General features: G+C 39.1%; 3 protein-coding genes and 1 long non-coding RNA gene across 4 annotated transcripts; 1 reads left to right on the top strand and 3 right to left on the bottom strand.

The window, feature by feature from the left end:
- The first annotated feature begins 256 nt into the window (after window positions 1-256).
- Window positions 257-3,348, top strand: ACT7 (actin 7). Its single transcript, XM_021976059.2, has 5 exons — window positions 257-413; window positions 1,394-1,464; window positions 1,564-1,957; window positions 2,041-2,654; window positions 2,782-3,348. The coding sequence occupies exons 2-5, from the start codon at window positions 1,405-1,407 to the stop codon at window positions 2,845-2,847; spliced, it is 1,134 nt and encodes a 377-aa protein (XP_021831751.1). The 5' UTR covers window positions 257-413; window positions 1,394-1,404; the 3' UTR covers window positions 2,848-3,348.
- Window positions 3,349-3,954: 606 nt separating this feature from the next.
- LOC148293842 (uncharacterized) lies at window positions 3,955-5,111 on the bottom strand. Its single transcript, XR_015836442.1, has 2 exons — window positions 4,551-5,111; window positions 3,955-4,261 (listed from the first exon to the last, which is right to left on the bottom strand). It is a non-coding gene; the product is annotated as an uncharacterized LOC148293842 (long non-coding RNA).
- A 3,246-nt stretch (window positions 5,112-8,357) lies between these two features.
- On the bottom strand, window positions 8,358-13,314 carry LOC110771713 (carbamoyl phosphate synthase small chain, chloroplastic). The gene is made up of 10 exons (XM_088255250.1): window positions 12,948-13,314; window positions 12,247-12,379; window positions 10,628-10,716; window positions 10,488-10,548; window positions 10,332-10,399; window positions 10,093-10,221; window positions 9,902-10,011; window positions 9,443-9,790; window positions 9,031-9,196; window positions 8,358-8,742 (listed from the first exon to the last, which is right to left on the bottom strand). Exons 1-10 carry the CDS (start codon window positions 13,075-13,077, stop codon window positions 8,693-8,695), a joined length of 1,284 nt encoding a protein of 427 aa, XP_088111376.1. The 5' UTR covers window positions 13,078-13,314; the 3' UTR covers window positions 8,358-8,692.
- A 198-nt stretch (window positions 13,315-13,512) lies between these two features.
- On the bottom strand, window positions 13,513-14,073 carry LOC148293843 (uncharacterized). The gene has a single exon (XM_088254619.1). The coding sequence runs from the start codon at window positions 14,071-14,073 to the stop codon at window positions 13,513-13,515; it is 561 nt and encodes a 186-aa protein (XP_088110745.1).
- Window positions 14,074-19,297: the final 5,224 nt, after the last annotated feature.

Genomic DNA, 19,297 nt, shown 5'->3' on the forward strand with positions numbered 1-19,297 from the left:
TCAAACGGCTGAGATTAAATAAAAAAACCAACATCCCCAATCGAACAGAACATGGGTTGAGTAGGAGGATTTGGAGAAAAGGCTGTCAGCCAGGTCACCCTATCTTTTCTCGTGGTCGAAATGATTCTTCACCCAGAAAATAAAATTCCAAAAAAATTAAAATTTAGAAAAAGTGGAAATAAAATAAAAATATGCAACATTTAATTTGGTCCAAATTTCATGTGCATTTCAAAACCCGGAGCTATATATATATGCCCCTCTCTCATTGCAGGCTCACCCTAATTCTGCTCTGTTTTCATTTCGACCATTTCTAGTCAGCCTTGAAGAAGAGAGAGAGACACAGCCAAGCCTTCGTCTGCAGAGGTTGGCTTGGTTATTCTTCATCTTCGTCTTCGATTGTCTTCGTCTTCAAGGTAATCTAAGTGGATCTCTGCAATTTCTGTGTGTTCGTAGTTTGAAATTCTCTGCGTGTTGTTTTTTTTGTTTGGTCTTGATTTGTAAGTGACGAGTAGATTGGACTTCATTTGTGTCTGATCTGGAAGATTTGCTGCCGATTCTTGTGTGTTTGTGATTGTTGGAGTTAAATCTTGGATGAGCTTAGTGATCTGTAGTCTCCTTGACCGATCGCTTTAGTAGATTGTCATTTTGAATATTTCTTTGTATTGAGGTGGTTTTGTAGTTTGATCTGGTGCTCTCTTCATTGGATCTAATGCTATTGATCTGCTTTGTTTTGCATATCTCTGTTTTTCTTTTCTTTTAGATCTGTATGTGTTAATTAGTTGGAATTTGATATGCTTTGATTTGTTCATATGTTCAGTGAAAGCATTGAATTTGAACTCTGATGGTTGAGATTTAAGTCTCATGCAAGCCTTTTTCATTGCCTGTGAAAAATAAAAACCCAGGATAAACAGTGTGCTTGAAGTAGGTATTAGAGTGAGCTGTTTTGAAAAAAAAAAAAAAAAAGATGTTCATTTTGCTGATTGAGCATTGTAGTAGCAATCTATCTAAGCCATCGGGATAATATTGAAAAAAAGTCTCTTTTATTTATGGTAGTGATGGTTTGATTTTGTCTTGTTTGCTTTTTCGCTGGTTATGATGAATGGGATCTAAAACTTTAGGCAGTATTCATCAGTGTGTGTTGTGTATTGAATTGAATAACATATTGTAGGAGTAGTGTGCATGAGGTTTTTTAAGGTGATTCTTTATGAATGACAATGTAAGGGACTTATAATGCACAAAGGAATAATGAGAATGATTACCTTTTTGTTATACACGAACTAAATTAACTGACAAGATATTGGACAGTAAACATGGCATGGCATTTTGAACACTGATATGGTTTCACTTATGTAGTATGTTTTTGTTGTATTAATTCTGTATGTCTTGGTTTCAGGTTTATAAAAGATGGCTGATGCTGAGGACATTCAACCCCTTGTCTGTGACAATGGAACTGGAATGGTGAAGGTAAGTGTCATTTATTTGCCTCTTTTGTGTTCTTTATGCATTGAAGTTTAATTGAAGCTTTAATTAAACCGTTGTCATATACTATGACTAATTATGCAGGCTGGATTTGCTGGTGACGATGCACCCAGGGCTGTGTTTCCTTCTATTGTTGGTCGACCACGACACACTGGTGTTATGGTTGGTATGGGTCAGAAGGATGCCTATGTAGGTGATGAAGCCCAATCTAAGAGAGGTATCCTTACCTTGAAATATCCCATTGAACATGGTATAGTAAGCAACTGGGATGACATGGAGAAGATCTGGCATCACACTTTCTACAATGAGCTTCGTGTTGCTCCTGAAGAGCACCCAGTTCTTCTTACTGAGGCTCCTCTCAACCCTAAGGCTAACAGAGAAAAGATGACGCAGATCATGTTTGAGACATTCAATGTGCCTGCCATGTATGTTGCCATCCAGGCCGTTCTCTCTCTGTATGCCAGTGGTCGTACAACTGGTTCGTATCACCTATTTGCTGAGTCTGAATCTTGATATCTTATTATTATTGTTCTGGCATTGAATGAGCTTCCCATTGTACAGGTATTGTGCTGGACTCTGGTGATGGTGTGAGTCACACTGTGCCAATCTATGAAGGTTATGCCCTCCCTCATGCCATTCTTCGTCTGGACCTTGCTGGTCGTGACCTCACAGATGCCTTGATGAAGATTCTCACTGAAAGAGGGTACATGTTCACCACCACTGCTGAGCGGGAAATTGTCCGTGATATGAAGGAGAAGCTCGCATATGTTGCCCTGGACTATGAGCAAGAACTTGAGACTGCTAAGAGCAGCTCTTCGGTAGAGAAGAACTATGAGCTTCCCGATGGCCAAGTAATCACAATTGGAGCTGAGAGATTCAGGTGCCCAGAAGTTCTCTTCCAACCATCACTCATTGGAATGGAAGCTGCTGGAATTCATGAGACTACCTACAACTCTATCATGAAGTGTGATGTGGATATTAGGAAAGACCTATATGGAAACATTGTGCTCAGTGGTGGGTCAACTATGTTCCCCGGTATTGCAGACAGGATGAGCAAGGAGATTACTGCTCTTGCTCCAAGCAGCATGAAGATTAAGGTTGTGGCTCCACCAGAGAGAAAGTACAGTGTCTGGATTGGAGGGTCCATCCTTGCATCCCTCAGTACCTTCCAGCAGGTGATTATCATCGTCGTATCTCTTATTTGTTTATGATTTCCTTTCCTTCATTGTTTTTATTCCTATGCTATTTATAGTTTTTGCTTGAGACTGATATGCTCTTTTTTCTTTTCTTGCGATGGATTAGATGTGGATTTCCAAGGGTGAGTACGATGAGTCTGGTCCATCCATTGTCCACAGGAAGTGCTTCTGAGTTCTACAAATGTTTTGATGGTGAGTTATTTTTCAATTTAGTTGGATTTTCGTGTCATGTCATGTGAAGTCAGTTTGGTTGGCAACGATATGCGTTGAGGTGGGGTCAGTGAAGGACGGAGTAGATTCTGATGTTGATGTATCATAGCTTTTCATCCATATGAGAGGCTTTGCTTGCAATGGCTATGGTGTTCTGTATATGTGGTGGGCAGAAAATCAGTCGAAATCCATCCTCGCCTTGCCTAATCTTTGGTTCAACCATCTCTTTCAGTAGGATGTTTGTAGCAGGAGAGTGATTGGGATGCTTCTTCTTTTTTCTTTTTTCTTTTTTCCTTTTTATTTCCCCTTTGTTCTATATTTGACGGTCTTTTTTCCTGAGAACATTGATATTAATAGTTTTATTGTATCTGAAATTTTATGGTAGTGTCAGTTTGTGGTCATAAACTGCTATGGAAATTATATTTAAATACTGGCTTGAAAGCTTGAGAGGAATCTTTGCTCATCTGTGCTTTGAATTGGTTCTTTTGAGGTGTGTTGGCGTTTTGTATTTGTTCTTGGTCAGGGTTTTATTTTGTCAAGAAATCCTTGGCCTCAAACGAATAGATGGCTTGCCATTTGCCAATTGTATGCGAGACCCGCCAAGGGTTTTATTTCGTAATTTTTTGTAATCTTGTCTTTATACGTGCTTCACTTTGAAACTACATGTGTACCTACCACTCAAATATTCTAGCAAATACAAAAGAAATTACGAAAAGAAGATGAGAGTTGGTACTAGGGGTGGGCACGGTCTGGTTTGGTCCGGTTTCACCCTCAAACCACAGCTGAACCAATTAAACTTTTACGGTCCGGTGTGGTTCGGTTTGAGCTAAAATCAAAATGAAAACCAAACCAAACCAAACCATTCATATCCGGTTTGGTGCGGTTTGGTTCGGCCGGTTTAGGCATAAAAGAAAACATGTTTACAATAACACAAAACCTGTTAACATCTGTATTCCATCAAATAATCCTAAAACTGAACTTGCTCCTAACAAACATAAACATTTTCATCAAAGTTCATTCAAAATTCCAGCAACAAACTTCAACATACAATCCTATATTTTCATACATATACAAACAAATTTCAATACCCAATTGATTAATACAATTGGAAATTACATACCAACTAGTCAGATACAACATTCATTCTGATTTTATCAAATTAATGCAAAGAACAAAAAGCCAAACAAACACATTTCTTCTTATTCTTCTGCAAGGCATTTCTGAGAGAGCCATTAACCATATACTCTGTCACTGTTGGCACAGAACCTCCCGGCCCATCAAGCACAACACCATAGAAGCTACCACATTGAGGTGGTGCAAATCAGCAAGTTTAATGGCCTCGTTCCAGAAATCATCTCTCTGATTGAATACAAAATCTACAACATAGGGACCATGCAAGTGAGGTATTAATAATAAAAAATTAATAGCCTTTTGGAAACTAGTGCAATGAAAAGACAAATCATTTATTCTTCCATAACCCAATTCTCTCAGCTCTTCCCACACCCTGACAGACCCAATCCCATATTTTCATTAATACAAATAATTGATTAATACAAATCAAATTAGAAATTTCAAAACCTAATTGATTAATTGACATCTTACAAAGCAGAGTAAGACAACAAAACAAAAACAAAAACTGGGTATGATTCAAGAATTGAAACAAACCTTAGTTCTAAGAGGGTGGGATTGAATCATTGAAGTGGTATGAGCTATTTTCTCCAAGCCCCATTGAGTATCTCAAACATGGTTTTGCAGCTGCGAATTAAGAGGAAGATCCAAGAGGCACAACTGGGTTTTCGAAGAAGGAAGAGATGAGGTCAACAACTTGGAGGTGCTGAGGCTAATAATGAGATCTGGCGGCTGCTTCGCTTGGGTTTTTTTTTCAGATTAGGTTTGAGTTTTAGTTGTAGAGAAGAGAAGAGAGAGGCTTCGAATGTGAGTGTAGTGGAGGGTTTTCTTGGTTTTGTTATGTTTTTGGGGTCCAATTAGGTGTGAAAGGGTACATAATATGCCTTTCTACTAACCAATTGTTGTTTGACACATGTATATTAAATAAAATTAATATTAAATGGAGTTATATCGGTTCGGTTTGGTTTAGGACAGTTTCAAAAACACTCAAACCGCAGCCGAACCAAACCAACCCGGTTCGGATCGGTTTTTCAAACTGTTGACTTTTTCGTTGGTCAAAACCAAACCAAACCAAACCAATATAATCGGTTCGGCCGGTGTAATCGGATCGGCCGGATTGATGCCCACCCCTAGTTGGTACTAGAGCATTTTACTAACTCTACTTCAACCCAAAGATCAGGCTTCCTTCGAGTATTTGGTAAATAAAGTAGAAAGATTGGAACCACAACGAGGCATTTATTCCGGGAACATGACCAGCTAGCTTCATAGTTCCCAAAAGGAACCTTCTTTTCACTTAAAAAGCTACTTTTGCTCTTTTCATCTTGTTTCAAGCTGTGAGAATGTGAAGGTGAAAATGTGCGTTTCGAGTTTGGTTTTAGAGTGAAAATGTGCGTTTCAAGCGAGTTTGGTTTTAGAGTGAAAATGTGCGTTTCAAGCGAGTGGAACATCATCTTTCTTCACAAGCTAACCCTAATGAAATTTGAATCCTTACTTCACTTCCTTTACAAGCTGGATGCGGAAATTTGAATCCTTCTTACTTCACTTCCTTTACAAGCTAGATGCATGATCTCGCGAATCAAAGAATCAGAGTATGGCGATCTGTACAATACCTACATTTTTTGGTATAAAATTTTTGTATCGGAGTTTATGCATGTGATGATAGGTATCAGAAACGGAATAATTTTTCTGTGTTGGGATTTAGATTTAGAGTTGATGAAGTGAAAAACTTGTTTTGGAGGAGGGCACGGTGTTGGCATCAAGATCCTAAATAAAAGTGAAGAAAATGTAAGGGCCGTTTGTATTTGGATTTGAATATCAAAATATTATGTCCTATTGTTTAGCTAAACAAATTAATTGTACGGATTTCAGTTGAGGATTTCAAATAAGAAATTGAGAAATTTTAATGCCACCTCTCCTTGAACTTTTACCGTGAGAAGTGTAGCATAACCTAACATGAACTGAATACTGTGAGGCCAAAGAATTTTTTAAATTAAAATTTATTTTCTGACTACACCCTCAGATTTTATGTTTCATAATCTACATCCCAATCATCAACTTCTTTGAGCTCTTAAACCTACTATCACTTTAACAAAGTGAACCTTAACCATTAAAGGCATAAAAAATCACACAAGTTGATGAAAAAGCTATTCGTAACTAATGGAACATATTATCGTCTTTTTGGAGCCTCCAAATGATATATGGTTCAATAATTTTTCATTCTCCACCCTGGTATAGTGTTTAGTTGAATTGGCTCTGATTTTTGGTGTGCTCTCCCAAGTGGTCATGGGATAAGCATCCATGGTACTTGTGTGTGTGAGCTTCCCCCTTCCCCCTTCTTAACTAAAAATCCTTAAAATTTTAGATAGCTTCGTGCTGAATACTGGAATTTGGTATTTTCTCTTGGCGGTATCTCTCAGGTGCGTGCCCTCTAAAATTTGTTGTGTGCTCTTGTTTGGCCTGGTTTTTACACCTTAGAGCAACTCCACCCATTTGCCCCTTGCCATGGCAAGGGGGGGCTAGGGCAGCCACTATTCACGTGAATAGTGGTTGCCCTTGCAAATAGTAAATTTTGTGTTTCCACCCATTGCCATGGCTAAGGGCAATTATTATTCATTTTTTTATTTTTTTCACAAATTTTTTTACCTCAATAATTAATTTGGATAATATTTTCGGATAAGATTTCCGGGTTCCTACGTGTCATGACTATTCATAATCGGATAAAATTTTTGGGTTCAATTTTCGGATGAATTTCAAAATTCAAATTTCAGATAAAAATTTGGGTTCAAATTTCGGATGAATTTCAAAATTCAAAATTCGAATAAATTTGGGTTCAAATTTCGGGTTGAACTGTTGAAAGTGAAGGGTATTAATAGTGAAGGGTATTAATAGGTATTTATAGAAAAAAAAAATTCAGAATTTTTTAGTATTTTTTTTAAAAAAATTCGAATTTTTTTCATAATTTTATTGCCAAAAAAATGCCAGCCGTTGGATTGGAGGAGAGAAGCAGATCGGAGCGCCCAGATAACGACACCTGTCTTCTAGCCGTTGGTGATCGCGCAGGGCTGACGTCAGCGCTAGCGAATTCAATTTTTTTTAACGTTGGCGCGTGCAATGCTAAAAAAAATTGAATGCGCTCGCTGACGTCATCCTGACGTCACCCCAAACCGAGTTTTGGACCTCGGGCTGAACTGGCCTTCGGGCCAGCCCGACTTGCTAGGACCTGCACCTTGCCCGGGCTTGGGCTCACCACTGGAAACTCCTCTTTTTGCTTTTCTCCCCCCAAACTTGGGCTAGGCTCATGGCTGCACTTGCTCTTAAATTAATGCCCATTGGGGCCAAGTCGTGGTTTGGGTTTGTTATTTGAAATGGATGGATTCCTTGGGCTATTTTAAATGGCTAAAAATGGAATTATCTATTAATTGATAATTACCTAAGAAATAATTCATGCTCATGCTCTTTTTTGGCGCAAATCAATTAGATAAATTTTAGAAGATTACGATATGATCTTCATAAAGTCGTGACCTAATAGACTATAATCTCTCCTGATTGGGTAAAAATCATATAAAAGGGAGGTGAGCCAAATCATATAAAAGGGAGGAGATAGCTCACAACAAAAAGACAACTTTTCAACAATCAACTCAATACAAATCCTAATCCCTTTCTCAAGGCTAGCCGGTTTATTGGTAATTGCTTTGCTAGATCTGTCTCTCGTATCGATTTCCAATTGATTTGCATCAATTGAAGGCATTGTCCTTGACCATAGTGTAAGTTGTGTCATCATTTCTCGACTGTTATCATTGCTTGACCATAGTGCAAGTTTTGACACCATAGTGCATCATTTGTCGAGTCATGAAAAAGAACTACATTGAACTAGTGTTCCTGTTCAATTTGAAATCGTTTGATCAAAGTCAATTTCTTGGTGCGCAAGTTAGATCTTATTCAAGTATATTAGGGTTTTACACTACTAATAGTGGCACGCTCGCAAATTCATACAATCTCAAGCCTACTCTTTCCGGTGCTTTCACAGTCCACAACCGGGGACTTGACGGGTTGGGAGAGGAGCTCATGTCTTGGGGAGACGTCCACAGTTTGGGGTTCTCTTTTTAGGTTGATGTAGTGTAATCATAATAGTATGGTGGATAGGCAATTACTGAAGGGCAATTCTGGTAAGGTGGATGGTTGCTTGCAGTCAATGCATGAACTTATATGTGGTGTTTGGTAGGTTGGGTGCTGTTAGTGAGTGCATCAACGTACACGAGAGGTATTTTCAATAAATTGGGAGGTGAAAATAAAAATCTCTAAACAATTAAAATAAAATTATTTTCATAGATGTGTGCGATCATCTATAGAATAACCATTATATTTAATCCCAATTAGCGTAAGAAAACAAACAAAACAAAACCAATTAGGTAATAATTATACAACTCCAAGACAGGAATGCTGTTTTATAAATTGCACTGGGTGTCTAAGCAACTTAAATCTTCTTTACTACTTCACAACCACTAGCAAAATCACGATGCTACAAAATGAAAAAGGGGGAAGCACACTCACTAGTTTTCTGCACCTGAAACCGCACCTGCTAATCAAATAGATACGAGCAGTAGATCGATTATTGTAGTACCATTCGAACCCTCGCTACCTTAGGCATGTCATCCATCAATAAAGTTGGGGCATAGCCTTCATGCATTTACTTTTACTTTCTTCATCAGCTTTATGAATTCCCCAAAAGCTGCAGTAAAAAATTTCCGTTACTCAATACTGGTTTCTTAATGTCATACAGTATGCATGCACCATCAGAAAGAAATGGAAAAGGATTCGTAGGGCAAGAAAATTAGCAACAAAGAAGACGAGGAAAAAAATCACATGCTATGAGCTCTACCTCCTCCCCATTGCATCTAGTGATTAAATTCCAAGATTAGTTAGGAAAATGCACATTTCTAGGAATGTTCTCAAGAATAGGTGCAAGGAAGCACCAGTGTATTTGATAATTGTAAAATAGAAACATAATTCACATTACCATAATCCGAATCACGAGGTCCCGGGGATGCTTCAGGGTGGTACTGAAGAGACATGATGTTTTGTGCAGGATAGGCAAGACCAGCACAGCTTCCATCATTGAGATTGACATGAGTGACTTCTACACCTTCTGGAAGTGATGCAGGGTCAACTGCATAGTTGTGGTTCTGCCACAAAAGAAAATGCAGAAAAAGTTTTTGAATTCATAGATGTGACTCATATGATTTAACTACAAAAAATAAAAAGGAAAACAAATTCTAGCACAACAAGCTTAAGACACAATATACAGTATTACCTATCACTTGGCATGCTTACTTCAAGATGCCAACTGAGTTCTTTCAAATTTATTCAAATATAACAGTACTCAAATATTGTCACATTCTATTTAAAAGAAACTTATGTGATTTAGTCACCTGAGCACTGATCTCAACATGTCCACTACGAAGGTTACGCACTGGATGATTTCCTCCATGGTGACCAAACTTCATTTTAAATGTTTTACCACCTAATGCCTGGCCAAGCAATTGATGACCCATGCAAATTCCAAAAACAGGAACCTTTCCAAGTATCTCCTTGACTGTTTCAACAGCATAAGGAACAGCAGACGGGTCTCCAGGACCATTGCTGAAAAGAACCCCATCTGGTTTCCTCTTAAGAATCTCTGATGCTGGCCATGTTGAAGGCACGACAGTAATTTTACAGCCATGGGAAGCCAAGCGCCTAAGTATGTTATGTTTGATTCCAAAATCATATGCAACAACCTTCAATCCATACATAGAAAAAGAGTAAATTAAGACCAAACTACTAATGTGGCAACATTGGGGCAATAATTTAGTAATTCAAAATTCAAATAGAACTTTATGAGAACTTACATGAAATGCCTCTCCATCTCTTCCACTGTAGTTAAATTCCCACTCTGAATTTGTTTTATCCACCCATTCATAAGGTTCCTTGCATGACACATCACTTATTAAATCGACCCCTGCAAAATTAAATTAAAACCATGGGCCTTTAGCTGTGCAATATTTACCAACTTCTTTAACTAACTCCATGAGATCCTTACCAACAATATCCCACGAACGAGACATTTCTAATAATTCCTCATCTGTTTTCGACTCTTCTGTGCTCAAAACACCAACAAGGCTTCCATCTTGTCTTAATCTGCGGGTGATAGCACGTGTGTCAACATCATCTGTTATATAATCAACCATCATCAAAAGAAAAAGTCAGAAGTTGCACAGATAGAGCATATCACACCATTTAACATGTTTCAGAAAAAGATTAGAGCCTGGTTTAACTTACAAATTCCCATGATATTCCTTTCGGCTAAATAATCACCAAGTGTTTCTGCACATCTCCAATTTGAAGTACTGCAAAACATGCAACACAATAAACAAAACCAATTTATTGAAAAAAGTGAGCAGAGCTAATCAGAAAAGTTAGCAAAAGGAAGCATACCTGATGCTTATACTTCTGATCACTAGACCACCAAGGAAGCATTGCTTTGATTCTTCATCATCTGATAGGAAACCCATCAATATGAGAATTCACATATCCAAGTCAACAAAAATTTTAAGACAGAGAGAAAACCAACCTACCAAAATTCACACCAGTATTTCCAATATGTGGGTTTGTCATCAGGACAAATTGACCAGCATAACTAGGGTCTGTAAGAATTTCCTGATACCTGCATATAAATGTAGAATGCCCATATATCAGACATGTTCTTATCAACTCTAGAAACATTCAACCCAACCAAAGCTGTGGTAACTACTTCCATTCATGCAAGCACTAGATCTTCTTTACCCAAAGTGTGATTATCTTCAAGCCCTTGGGGTTAGCCCAAGTGGTGACGGTGGGTGAGTAATGAGTTAGGATTTGGACAAGGCAAGGGTTTTATTCTCTCTAATGTAACAAAATAACAATATTTGTTATCTTCACTTTCAGATGGAAGAAAGACAGGAGATGTATAATATTTCAATATAGTTGGCCAGGTTGTACTTAGATGACTCAATAATTACTCAAACGTTTAGTGACGGACTTATGTAGTAATTTGACTAATAGACGGCATCCAAGCAAGTTAACATATTCACACATTTTGAGGTGGAGAAACCATGGCTTGTAGGAAAGAACATTTCACAACAATGTAATGTGCACGAAGGTACTTGGCACTTAGTTTGACTCATTTGAACGACAATTGCTAGCCAATGGTCTATGGGCATAACAACACCCTCCTTTCCCTTAACAACAAGTGTGGTGGGTGTGTTTCAGGATTGAGTGCCTGGTAGGTGCATGTAGTTTACCTATTAGGAAGTAGGAAGAAATAAAAAGACAATGCCATCCAGGTAAGAAGGCATGGAGGCTATATATCTCTTCTACCAATACGGGCAAATCATGCATGTTTGTTGGCCCATAGAATAGTTGGGAGTCAACTATTACTGTTGGTTGAAAAAATTTATACAAAAAATTCAAAATATATCTACATGTATAAACACAGAGGAAAACATAAGCTGCTCATTCAACCTCCCCAAACTCCTGTGGCCCAGGCCACATAAATATCAACACCAGCACCATAATAATCACTCAGATTCTGTCTATTTTGCACCTAGGAAGGAATAAATCAACTAGTCTGAGAAATCAAAACATGCCACGACATGTAAAACCAACCTCTCCATATTCCTATACCCTTGTGCACGCAAATATCTATTATTTATTTATATATACTCAGAAATCCCACCAACCCGCTTTGCTCATTTGAACTCAAAACTGGGGCCTCATGCATAACCCAACAATCGTTGGGAGGCAGGAAACTCTAGAAAATTGCTAGGCTATCTTGATGAATCAAACCCCAGACCACATGGGGGAAACCCACAGGCCTGACCACTCGACTATAAAAATATGAACATCGTCACCATGGTAATGACTCAAATTCCACCTTTTTTTTTGTCTTAGCAATGAATAAACTAAATCAGGAAAAGGAATTATACCATAGCAGGGAAGTAATTGCTGGAATAACTTAACATTGCAATAGTTTTCAAAAAGGCTAGGAAATACTCGTGCAAGTAAATATACTGCTCAAGTCAATATAGGAGGGTCCACGGTAAAAGGTTGAGAAACCCCTTGTATTATAGCAGCTAAATCCCACAAGAAAGAAAGTGACATGATAGTTGACATGTTAAGATAAATTCCTGGGAAATGCACCATTAAGTCATCTTACCCGGTCAAGGATGTGTTGAATACAACTTCACCAACTTGGGTTCCTGTAGCACCAAATGACTTTGCTCTCCAGATTGAACCATCTTCAAGCACAAGTCTAGCATCTGAAGTCTTCCAAGGTCTCTCTGACAAACCTAAATCATAAAAAATAATATGAAGTGTAGAGATCAAAGTATAAGGGTCTAGCGAGCTAAGATATTCTTGTGGAACAGCGATGAAAAATACAAATGGGAAGGGAGAAAGTTTCAGTATTAAAAAAAAAATTGCAATATTAACCCGGTATTAGTAAGGAACTAAACATCTAACATTATAAACTCTTGAAACTTCTACATAGAATGTAAAAAATCCTAATGTGCAACACATATGATACCGAAATTTGCAGTTCAACTGATTGTTTATTCATCCAAAACATGTTTGCTGAACATAAGAACAAGAATTACATAGCTGAATGACTTGTGGATTGTTTAACCAAACAAACCCATCATTTTGTATATTTATTTTCAATTAAAATTTCCATGGCACCCAATCTACTTGCCCTTCAATACAATTACCGAGAAATCAACTGTCAGTGCATTAAATATAATTTTTTTTAAAAAATCAGATAAAGAATATTTCAACCCTGAGGCACACTAGTGGGCTGGAACAGTTGGCATAACCAGGAACAACAATTGAAATGAGGGAATGAAAGAGTACTAGCAGTACCTGGGACCGCGTTTGTGGTGGCGGAGGAGCATCTGAGAGTGCAAACCCTAAGCTTTGTAGGGTTTGGAGACTTTGGAAGAATGAAAGTCGACGGGTTTATTAGAGCTAAGTTGAAAGCAGCTGTGGCCATTCTCTTCTTCTTCTTCTCTCTCTGTGCCTGTAGTGGTGGTGGTGTTTCAGAGAGTTCAGGACTGAAGTATTAGAGAGATTCGAGCAAAGAGAAAAAAGAAGTTTCTTCTGAGAGCCAAAAGATCGTAGAAACTTTTATGTCCAGGCCGCCGGCAGCTGGAGCAACGCTACGCTTTGCTTTTGGTTTTTTGGGGTATTTGCTTGCTCACTTTGTTTTGTTTTTTATGTTAACAAGGTCACTCAAGGATGACTTTTTTTTTTTTTTTGGATCAAATAGAAAGATTCATTCAACCTAGCACCAACCAATGATAACGTTTACAAATGAACGGAGAGCGTTAGTGTGGCCTCATTAAAACCTTGCCATCCAAAACCCCCAATGGGGGAAAATCTGGTCAAGGAAAAAGAGTACCACCGCATCTCAAAAACAAACAATGAATTACACCATAGCTATATCCTTATCTAAAAGAATGCTTAACCATGGAGGAGCACGGTCTTTCCAAAAAAGGCGAGATCTCACTCTCAACCCATGCTGAGCTAGACTATGTGCCACCCCATTACCCTGCCGGTGTTGGTAGAACACTCCAGCCCCCTCTCGATCAACCATTAACCGACGAACATCCTCCACCACATTACCAATATTACTCCACCAATCCAAACCATCTTTAAGCATAGAAACAGCTTCTTGAGAATCAAGACCAATGGTAAACCGAGTAAAACCCATGTATCCCATCATCAATAACCCTTCCCGGACAGCCACTAACTCTGTGCCCAAAACATCCAAACCAGGTGGACCAAACGATGCGAAACCACAGATAAAGTTTCCGGCGTGGTCACGACAAACTCCCCCCAAACCCCGATCACCTTGCTCACGTCCCACAGCCCCATCACAGTTAAGGAGAAGAGTATTGACCCGTGGTTTCAACCAATGGGCTTGCGGAGAGACGAGGGGGAGCTTGGACCGCTCCTCACAAGATTTAAACACTTCCAGCATTTCCATCGTGTTTTCCACCATATTATCCACCCGTGTAATCTATTTCCCATGCAAAGAATCATTACGTAGTTTCCACGCACTCCACGCACAACAAGCAAAGCGCTCTAAGTCAGCTTTCGACAGCATTGAAGCCACAGCCTCAAAAGCATCAGCGAAGGTGCCCCCCGCCATATTAATTCGCCGGATGAAATGGGTACACTTCCATAGCTTTTGACTCATTTTACACGACCACAAAGCGTGGAAAGCATCTTCAGGATAGTTCCCACACCTTGAGCACACATGAGACGGAAGCACCCTTTTCTTAAATAAATTGACTGCAGTTGGCAGAATTTCAGTACATGCCCGCCACAGCAGCATCTTAATTTTGTTGGGGACAGCTAGCTTCCAAATTCGCTTCCAGAAGCCTTCTTGAGCACTCTGATCCGATCCTCCCACTCCAAAATCATCATCGCACTGCCTTACCGCCACACGATACCCAGTTTTAACGGAATATTTCCCGTTCTTTGAGAAAAACCAATATTTGCTGTCACCCAGCTGTGAAACTGATCCCAAAGCGATGCCAGAAATGATATCCCGATCTTCCAAGCTAAAATGTTGCTCTAACAGTGGCAAATTCCAAGAGCCAGAAGCCGTTAGAAGGTCAGAGACCATAGACGTCTGCTCCAGCCCTCTAGTCATCAATGGTTTAAACGTAAAAGGTTTTGGAATCCACTTATCTTGGAGAACACGGATAGAAGCTCCATTGCCCACCCTCCAAAGCAAGCCATCCTCAATAACCTCACGTCCCCACAGAATAGATCTCCATATCAGTGACGGCGAACTCCCCAAACTAGCCTGCATAAAATCATCCTCTGGAAAATATCGGGCTTTAAGCATCTTAGCCACCAGAGAGGTGGGGTTCTCTAAAATTCGCCAAGCCTGTTTTGCGACCATGGCTTTATTAAAAGCTTCAAAGTGTCTGAAACCAAGGCCTCCCAGCCATTTTGGTTTACACAATTTTCTCCAACCCAACCAATGAATTCCTTTCCTACCACTCTTCCCCCACCAGTACCTTGCAATCATAGTAGATAATTCCTGACACAAAGATTTTGGCAGCTGAAATACTCCCATTGTATAAGTAGGTAGTGCCTGACCAACCGCCTTAATTAAGACCTCCTTGCCCGCCGCTGACAGCAACTTCGTATCCCAAGTATTAAGCTTGCGCCACACTTGTTCTCGCACATGATTAAACATCCGGGATTTGCTGCGTTGAGCTAAGGTGGGCAGCCCAAGGTAGCGTTCATGACATGTAACAATCGGCACTCCAAGCATTTCAGCAATCAGTTGCTTCATCACCGGATCAGTGTTGGGGCTAAAACAAACTGCAGACTTATCAAAATTTATTTTCTGACTAGATGCTCTCTCATACATGCTGAGAATTTGAAGCAAATAAGCACAATCAGCAAGATGGGCATTACAAAAAAATAGGCTATCATCTGCAAAAAATAAATGAGAAATAGTAGGTGCTCCCTGAGCCACGGAAATGCCGCTAATACGCTTGATTCTGAGTGCGTTAGAAAGCAAAGCAGACAGTCCCTCCGCACAAATTAAAAACAGATAAGGAGAGAGAGGATCTCCCTAACGCAGCCCCCTTGATGGCACAATTAGTCCCGACGCCACCCCCGAACTTGAACAGAGTATGTAACAGTGGATATACAATCCATGATTAGCTCCACCCACCTATCGGTAAAGCCCAAACGCTTAAGCATAGCCTCAATAAATGTCCATTCCACCCTGTCGTAAGCTTTAGACATATCCAGCTTTAGTACCATTTTCTTCAACTTACTCCCACCACGCCGTTTAATAGCATGGATGCTTTCAAAAGCAGCAAGAATGTTGTCCGTAATCAGCCGTGTAGGGACAAACGCGCTTTGAAACTCGGAGATGATAAGCGGCATAATAGGCTTCAACCTGTTAACTATAGTCTTGGAAATCATCTTATAGATTACTGTACACAAACTAATCGGCCGAAACTCCGTAACTTTTACCGGATTGTCAACCTTAGGAATGAGCGTCAAAAGTGTGTGATTAATTGCTTTCACACTGGCATCCCCATTCAATACATTAAGGCAGTACCCTACCACATCATTGCCTACCACCCCGCAATACTTCTGATAAAATAGTGCCGACATACCATCCACTCCTGGAGACTTAGTAGGAAACATTTGACCCAAAGAAGTTTCGATCTCCTCCCTTAAGAAAACTTGGTTGAGGCGCAAATTTTGAGATTGAGTGAGTATCGGTTTGACCACCTCAGTGACTGCTGATCGGTTCATAATTGTATATTATTTCTTACCCTTCTAGCTTATGATTTGGTTATGTTTTTGAGTTAAACTTGTGCTTTTAATCCTTTTTGTGTTTATCTTTCAGTTAATTGAGCTTTAGGTAACAATGATGGCTTTGGAGAACATAATTCATGCAATTCAAGCATGTTAAGGCCTAATTTGGATGAATTGATGAAGAGCTTAAAGACAAATTCATTATGGCTACAGCCCCCTGCCAGTCCAGTTCCGTAGGTCATATTGCAAGCTTTGTTTCAGCAACCTACATAGCTCGGATGAGGCCACATGCTTCATGAAAGTTGCTCCAATTGGTGTGTACTATAACATATCCAAAATTCAGCCCCATTGGATAAATCTGGAGTCCGTTACCTAGCAAACACAGAACCATGCTCAGGATGGATCTTATCAGCGCGGAAAATGAGTTAGCAATTTGTTTCGGCCTTAACTTCTTCCTCCGACCTTGGATTGGCCCAAATAACATATGGCTGGAAAGAAGACATTCTGAACTTCAATGTAGAGTGCTTAAAGTCCTAATTTGATTAAGAGAAGCCCAAGTTGTAAGCCCTTAAAGTTGCTGGTCATGCTGACCTCAGCATGTGCTGGTTGGATGCTTGGTCATGGTGAGCTAGGTATGAGCTATCATTTCTGGTTGGAAGCTTGGTGATCGGTGCATAAATTACATATCATTTTGTACCCTTTTAACTTATGATTTGGTTATGTTTTTGAGTTAAACTTGTGCTTTTAATCCTTTTTGTGTTTATCTTTCAGTTCATTGAGCTTTAGGTAATAATGATGGCTTTAGAGAGCATAATTCATGCAATTCAAGCATGTTAAGGCCTAATTTGGATGAATGGATGAAGAGCTTAAAGACAAACTCATTTTGGCTACAGCCCCCTGCCAGTCCAGTTCCGTAGGTCATATTGCAAGCTTTGTTTCAACAACCTACATAGCTCGAATGAGCCCACATTCTTCATGAACGTTGTTCCAATGGGTGTGTACTATAACATATCCAAAATTCAGCCCCATTGGATAAATCTGGAGTCCGTTACCTAGCAAACACAGAACCATGCTCATGATGGATCTTATCAGCGCGGAAAATGAGTTAGCAATTTGTTTCGTCCTTAACTTCTTCCTCCGACCTTGGATTGGCCCAAATAACATATGGCTGGAAAGAAGACATTCTGAACTTCAATTTCGAGTGCTTCAAGTCCTAATTTGATTAAGAGAAGCCCAAGTTGTAAGCCCTTGAAGTTGCTGGTCATGCTGACCTCAGCATGTGCTGGTTGGATGCTTGGTCATGGTGAGCTAGGTATGAGCTATCATTTCTGGTTGGAAGCTTGGTCATGGTGACATGAAGATGAGCTAGGGCTGCTGGTGGGATCTATTGGTGAAGTGCATCAACCAATTCAAGATTTTCTAATACAAGTGCATCACCCAATTTAGTTTTCTAATACAAGTGCATCAACCATTTCAGATTTTATAAAACAAGTGTTGTATGCATTAGCCATATTGAATTCAGATTTTCACTTCCCCTAGGCCTATAAATAGGGAAGTTCTCTAAGCTTGTAAACACACCCCAAGGGGGGGAGCTCTCAAGCACTTCTCTAGAGCTCCCTTCCCTTCTCTCCCTCAAATTCTCTTAGTTTTGCTTTCTAGTTCTCAATTCTAGCTTTCTTTAATGTTTTCTTAGTTGTAATTTATTTTTCTTGTAATGTACATTCTTTCTTAAGTATTCAAGTTTAATTAGTTTCCAAGTTTCAATTATGGTTTTTGTTCTTATTCATTATGCTTATAAGTTAATATGCTAGTTTGAATGATTGATCACCATTTAGGCTTGCATGTTAGCTATCTTGGTTTGAATTAAGAGTATACACCATGCTTTAATTCGAATTGAACTATGAATAGGAAGAGTATGTATGGACATTCGACAACAGGGATTAGATACATGCTTGGTTGTTTAAAATGTTCTTCTATGCTTAATGGGTTCCTAATGCTTAATTTTAGGTTAGACAACAAATGATCAAATTAGGGAATTAGGAACACAAGGTTATGACCACACACCATGGCTTAATCATACTTTAGCTAGAATCAATCCATTAATCTAATTGAACTTGGGAACTTATTTGCTTGAGTTACTTATTTCTTTCTTCCTTGTTTTATGTTCTTTGTTTTTGTTTCTATTTTGTGTAGGGAAACTAAATTGGATCATTCAATCACCAATCCCTGTGGAATCGACCTCGCACTTACATACGCTAAACTACCAACGGTTCGTGCACTTGCGAGTATCACAAGTTGAGGATGCAGCTTAATCCATTTTGGTGGAGCTAAATCTACACAACAAGTTTTTGGCGCCGTTGCCGGGGATCGGTAACATTGTTTGATTCTATTTGGCTTTCCTACTTTAATTTTTTTTTTTTTTCTTAACTGGACAATTTCAAGTTTAAAAGTTAATGACGTTAATGGACAAGTTGTGTTTGTAGTCCAACAGAAAAGGACAATTGCCCAACAAGCAAGAGAACTAGGTTTAAGTCCCAGCTTACACAACCCATTGGTGCTTGTTGCTTTGAAGCATGGAATTGGACGTGTGTTGATTTTTCCTTTTCATTTTTAGTTTTTTTTATATATTTCGTAATCCTTTAATTCTGTTTCAAGTTTTTTGTGTTCGTTTTAGCAATTTATGATAGCTTAATAAAAATGGAGAGAGATGGCAACCTCAATCATAAGAATTGGGAGTGTGGAGCAGTGGGAGAAGTCGCGACCTCCAAATGCATCCATGCTCGACCTAATCGCTTCAAGGGGGAGTATTCCAATCTTTTCTCTTTAGTTGTTTTGTTATTATTTTAGTAATTTTAATTTTCTATTTCTTTTATTAAAAAAAAATTAAAAAGATTTTTTATATTAGCTGACTC

Source organism: Prunus avium, chromosome 6 (genome assembly GCF_965620075.1).
Source record: "Prunus avium chromosome 6, drPruAviu1.hap1.1, whole genome shotgun sequence".
NCBI lineage: Eukaryota > Viridiplantae > Streptophyta > Magnoliopsida > Rosales > Rosaceae > Prunus > Prunus avium.

Bases quoted from the DNA above. Each gene is read 5' to 3' on its own strand.
- ACT7 (XM_021976059.2), top strand. From the start codon at position 1,405: ATGGCTGATGCTGAGGACATTCAACCCCTTGTCTGTGACAATGGAACT. The intron at 1,465-1,563 runs GTAAGTGTCATT...CTAATTATGCAG, and splicing joins ATGGAACTGGAATGGTGAAG to GCTGGATTTGCTGGTGACGA. The intron at 2,655-2,781 runs GTGATTATCATC...GCGATGGATTAG, and splicing joins CCCTCAGTACCTTCCAGCAG to ATGTGGATTTCCAAGGGTGA.
- LOC110771713 (XM_088255250.1), bottom strand. From the start codon at position 13,077: ATGGCCACAGCTGCTTTCAACTTAGCTCTAATAAACCCGTCGACTTTC. The intron at 12,380-12,947 runs GTACTGCTAGTA...TTTATGATTTAG, and splicing joins CACCACAAACGCGGTCCCAG to GTTTGTCAGAGAGACCTTGG. The intron at 10,012-10,092 runs GTAAGGATCTCA...TTAATTTTGCAG, and splicing joins TCGTTCGTGGGATATTGTTG to GGGTCGATTTAATAAGTGAT.
- LOC148293843 (XM_088254619.1), bottom strand. From the start codon at position 14,073: ATGGAAATGCTGGAAGTGTTTAAATCTTGTGAGGAGCGGTCCAAGCTC.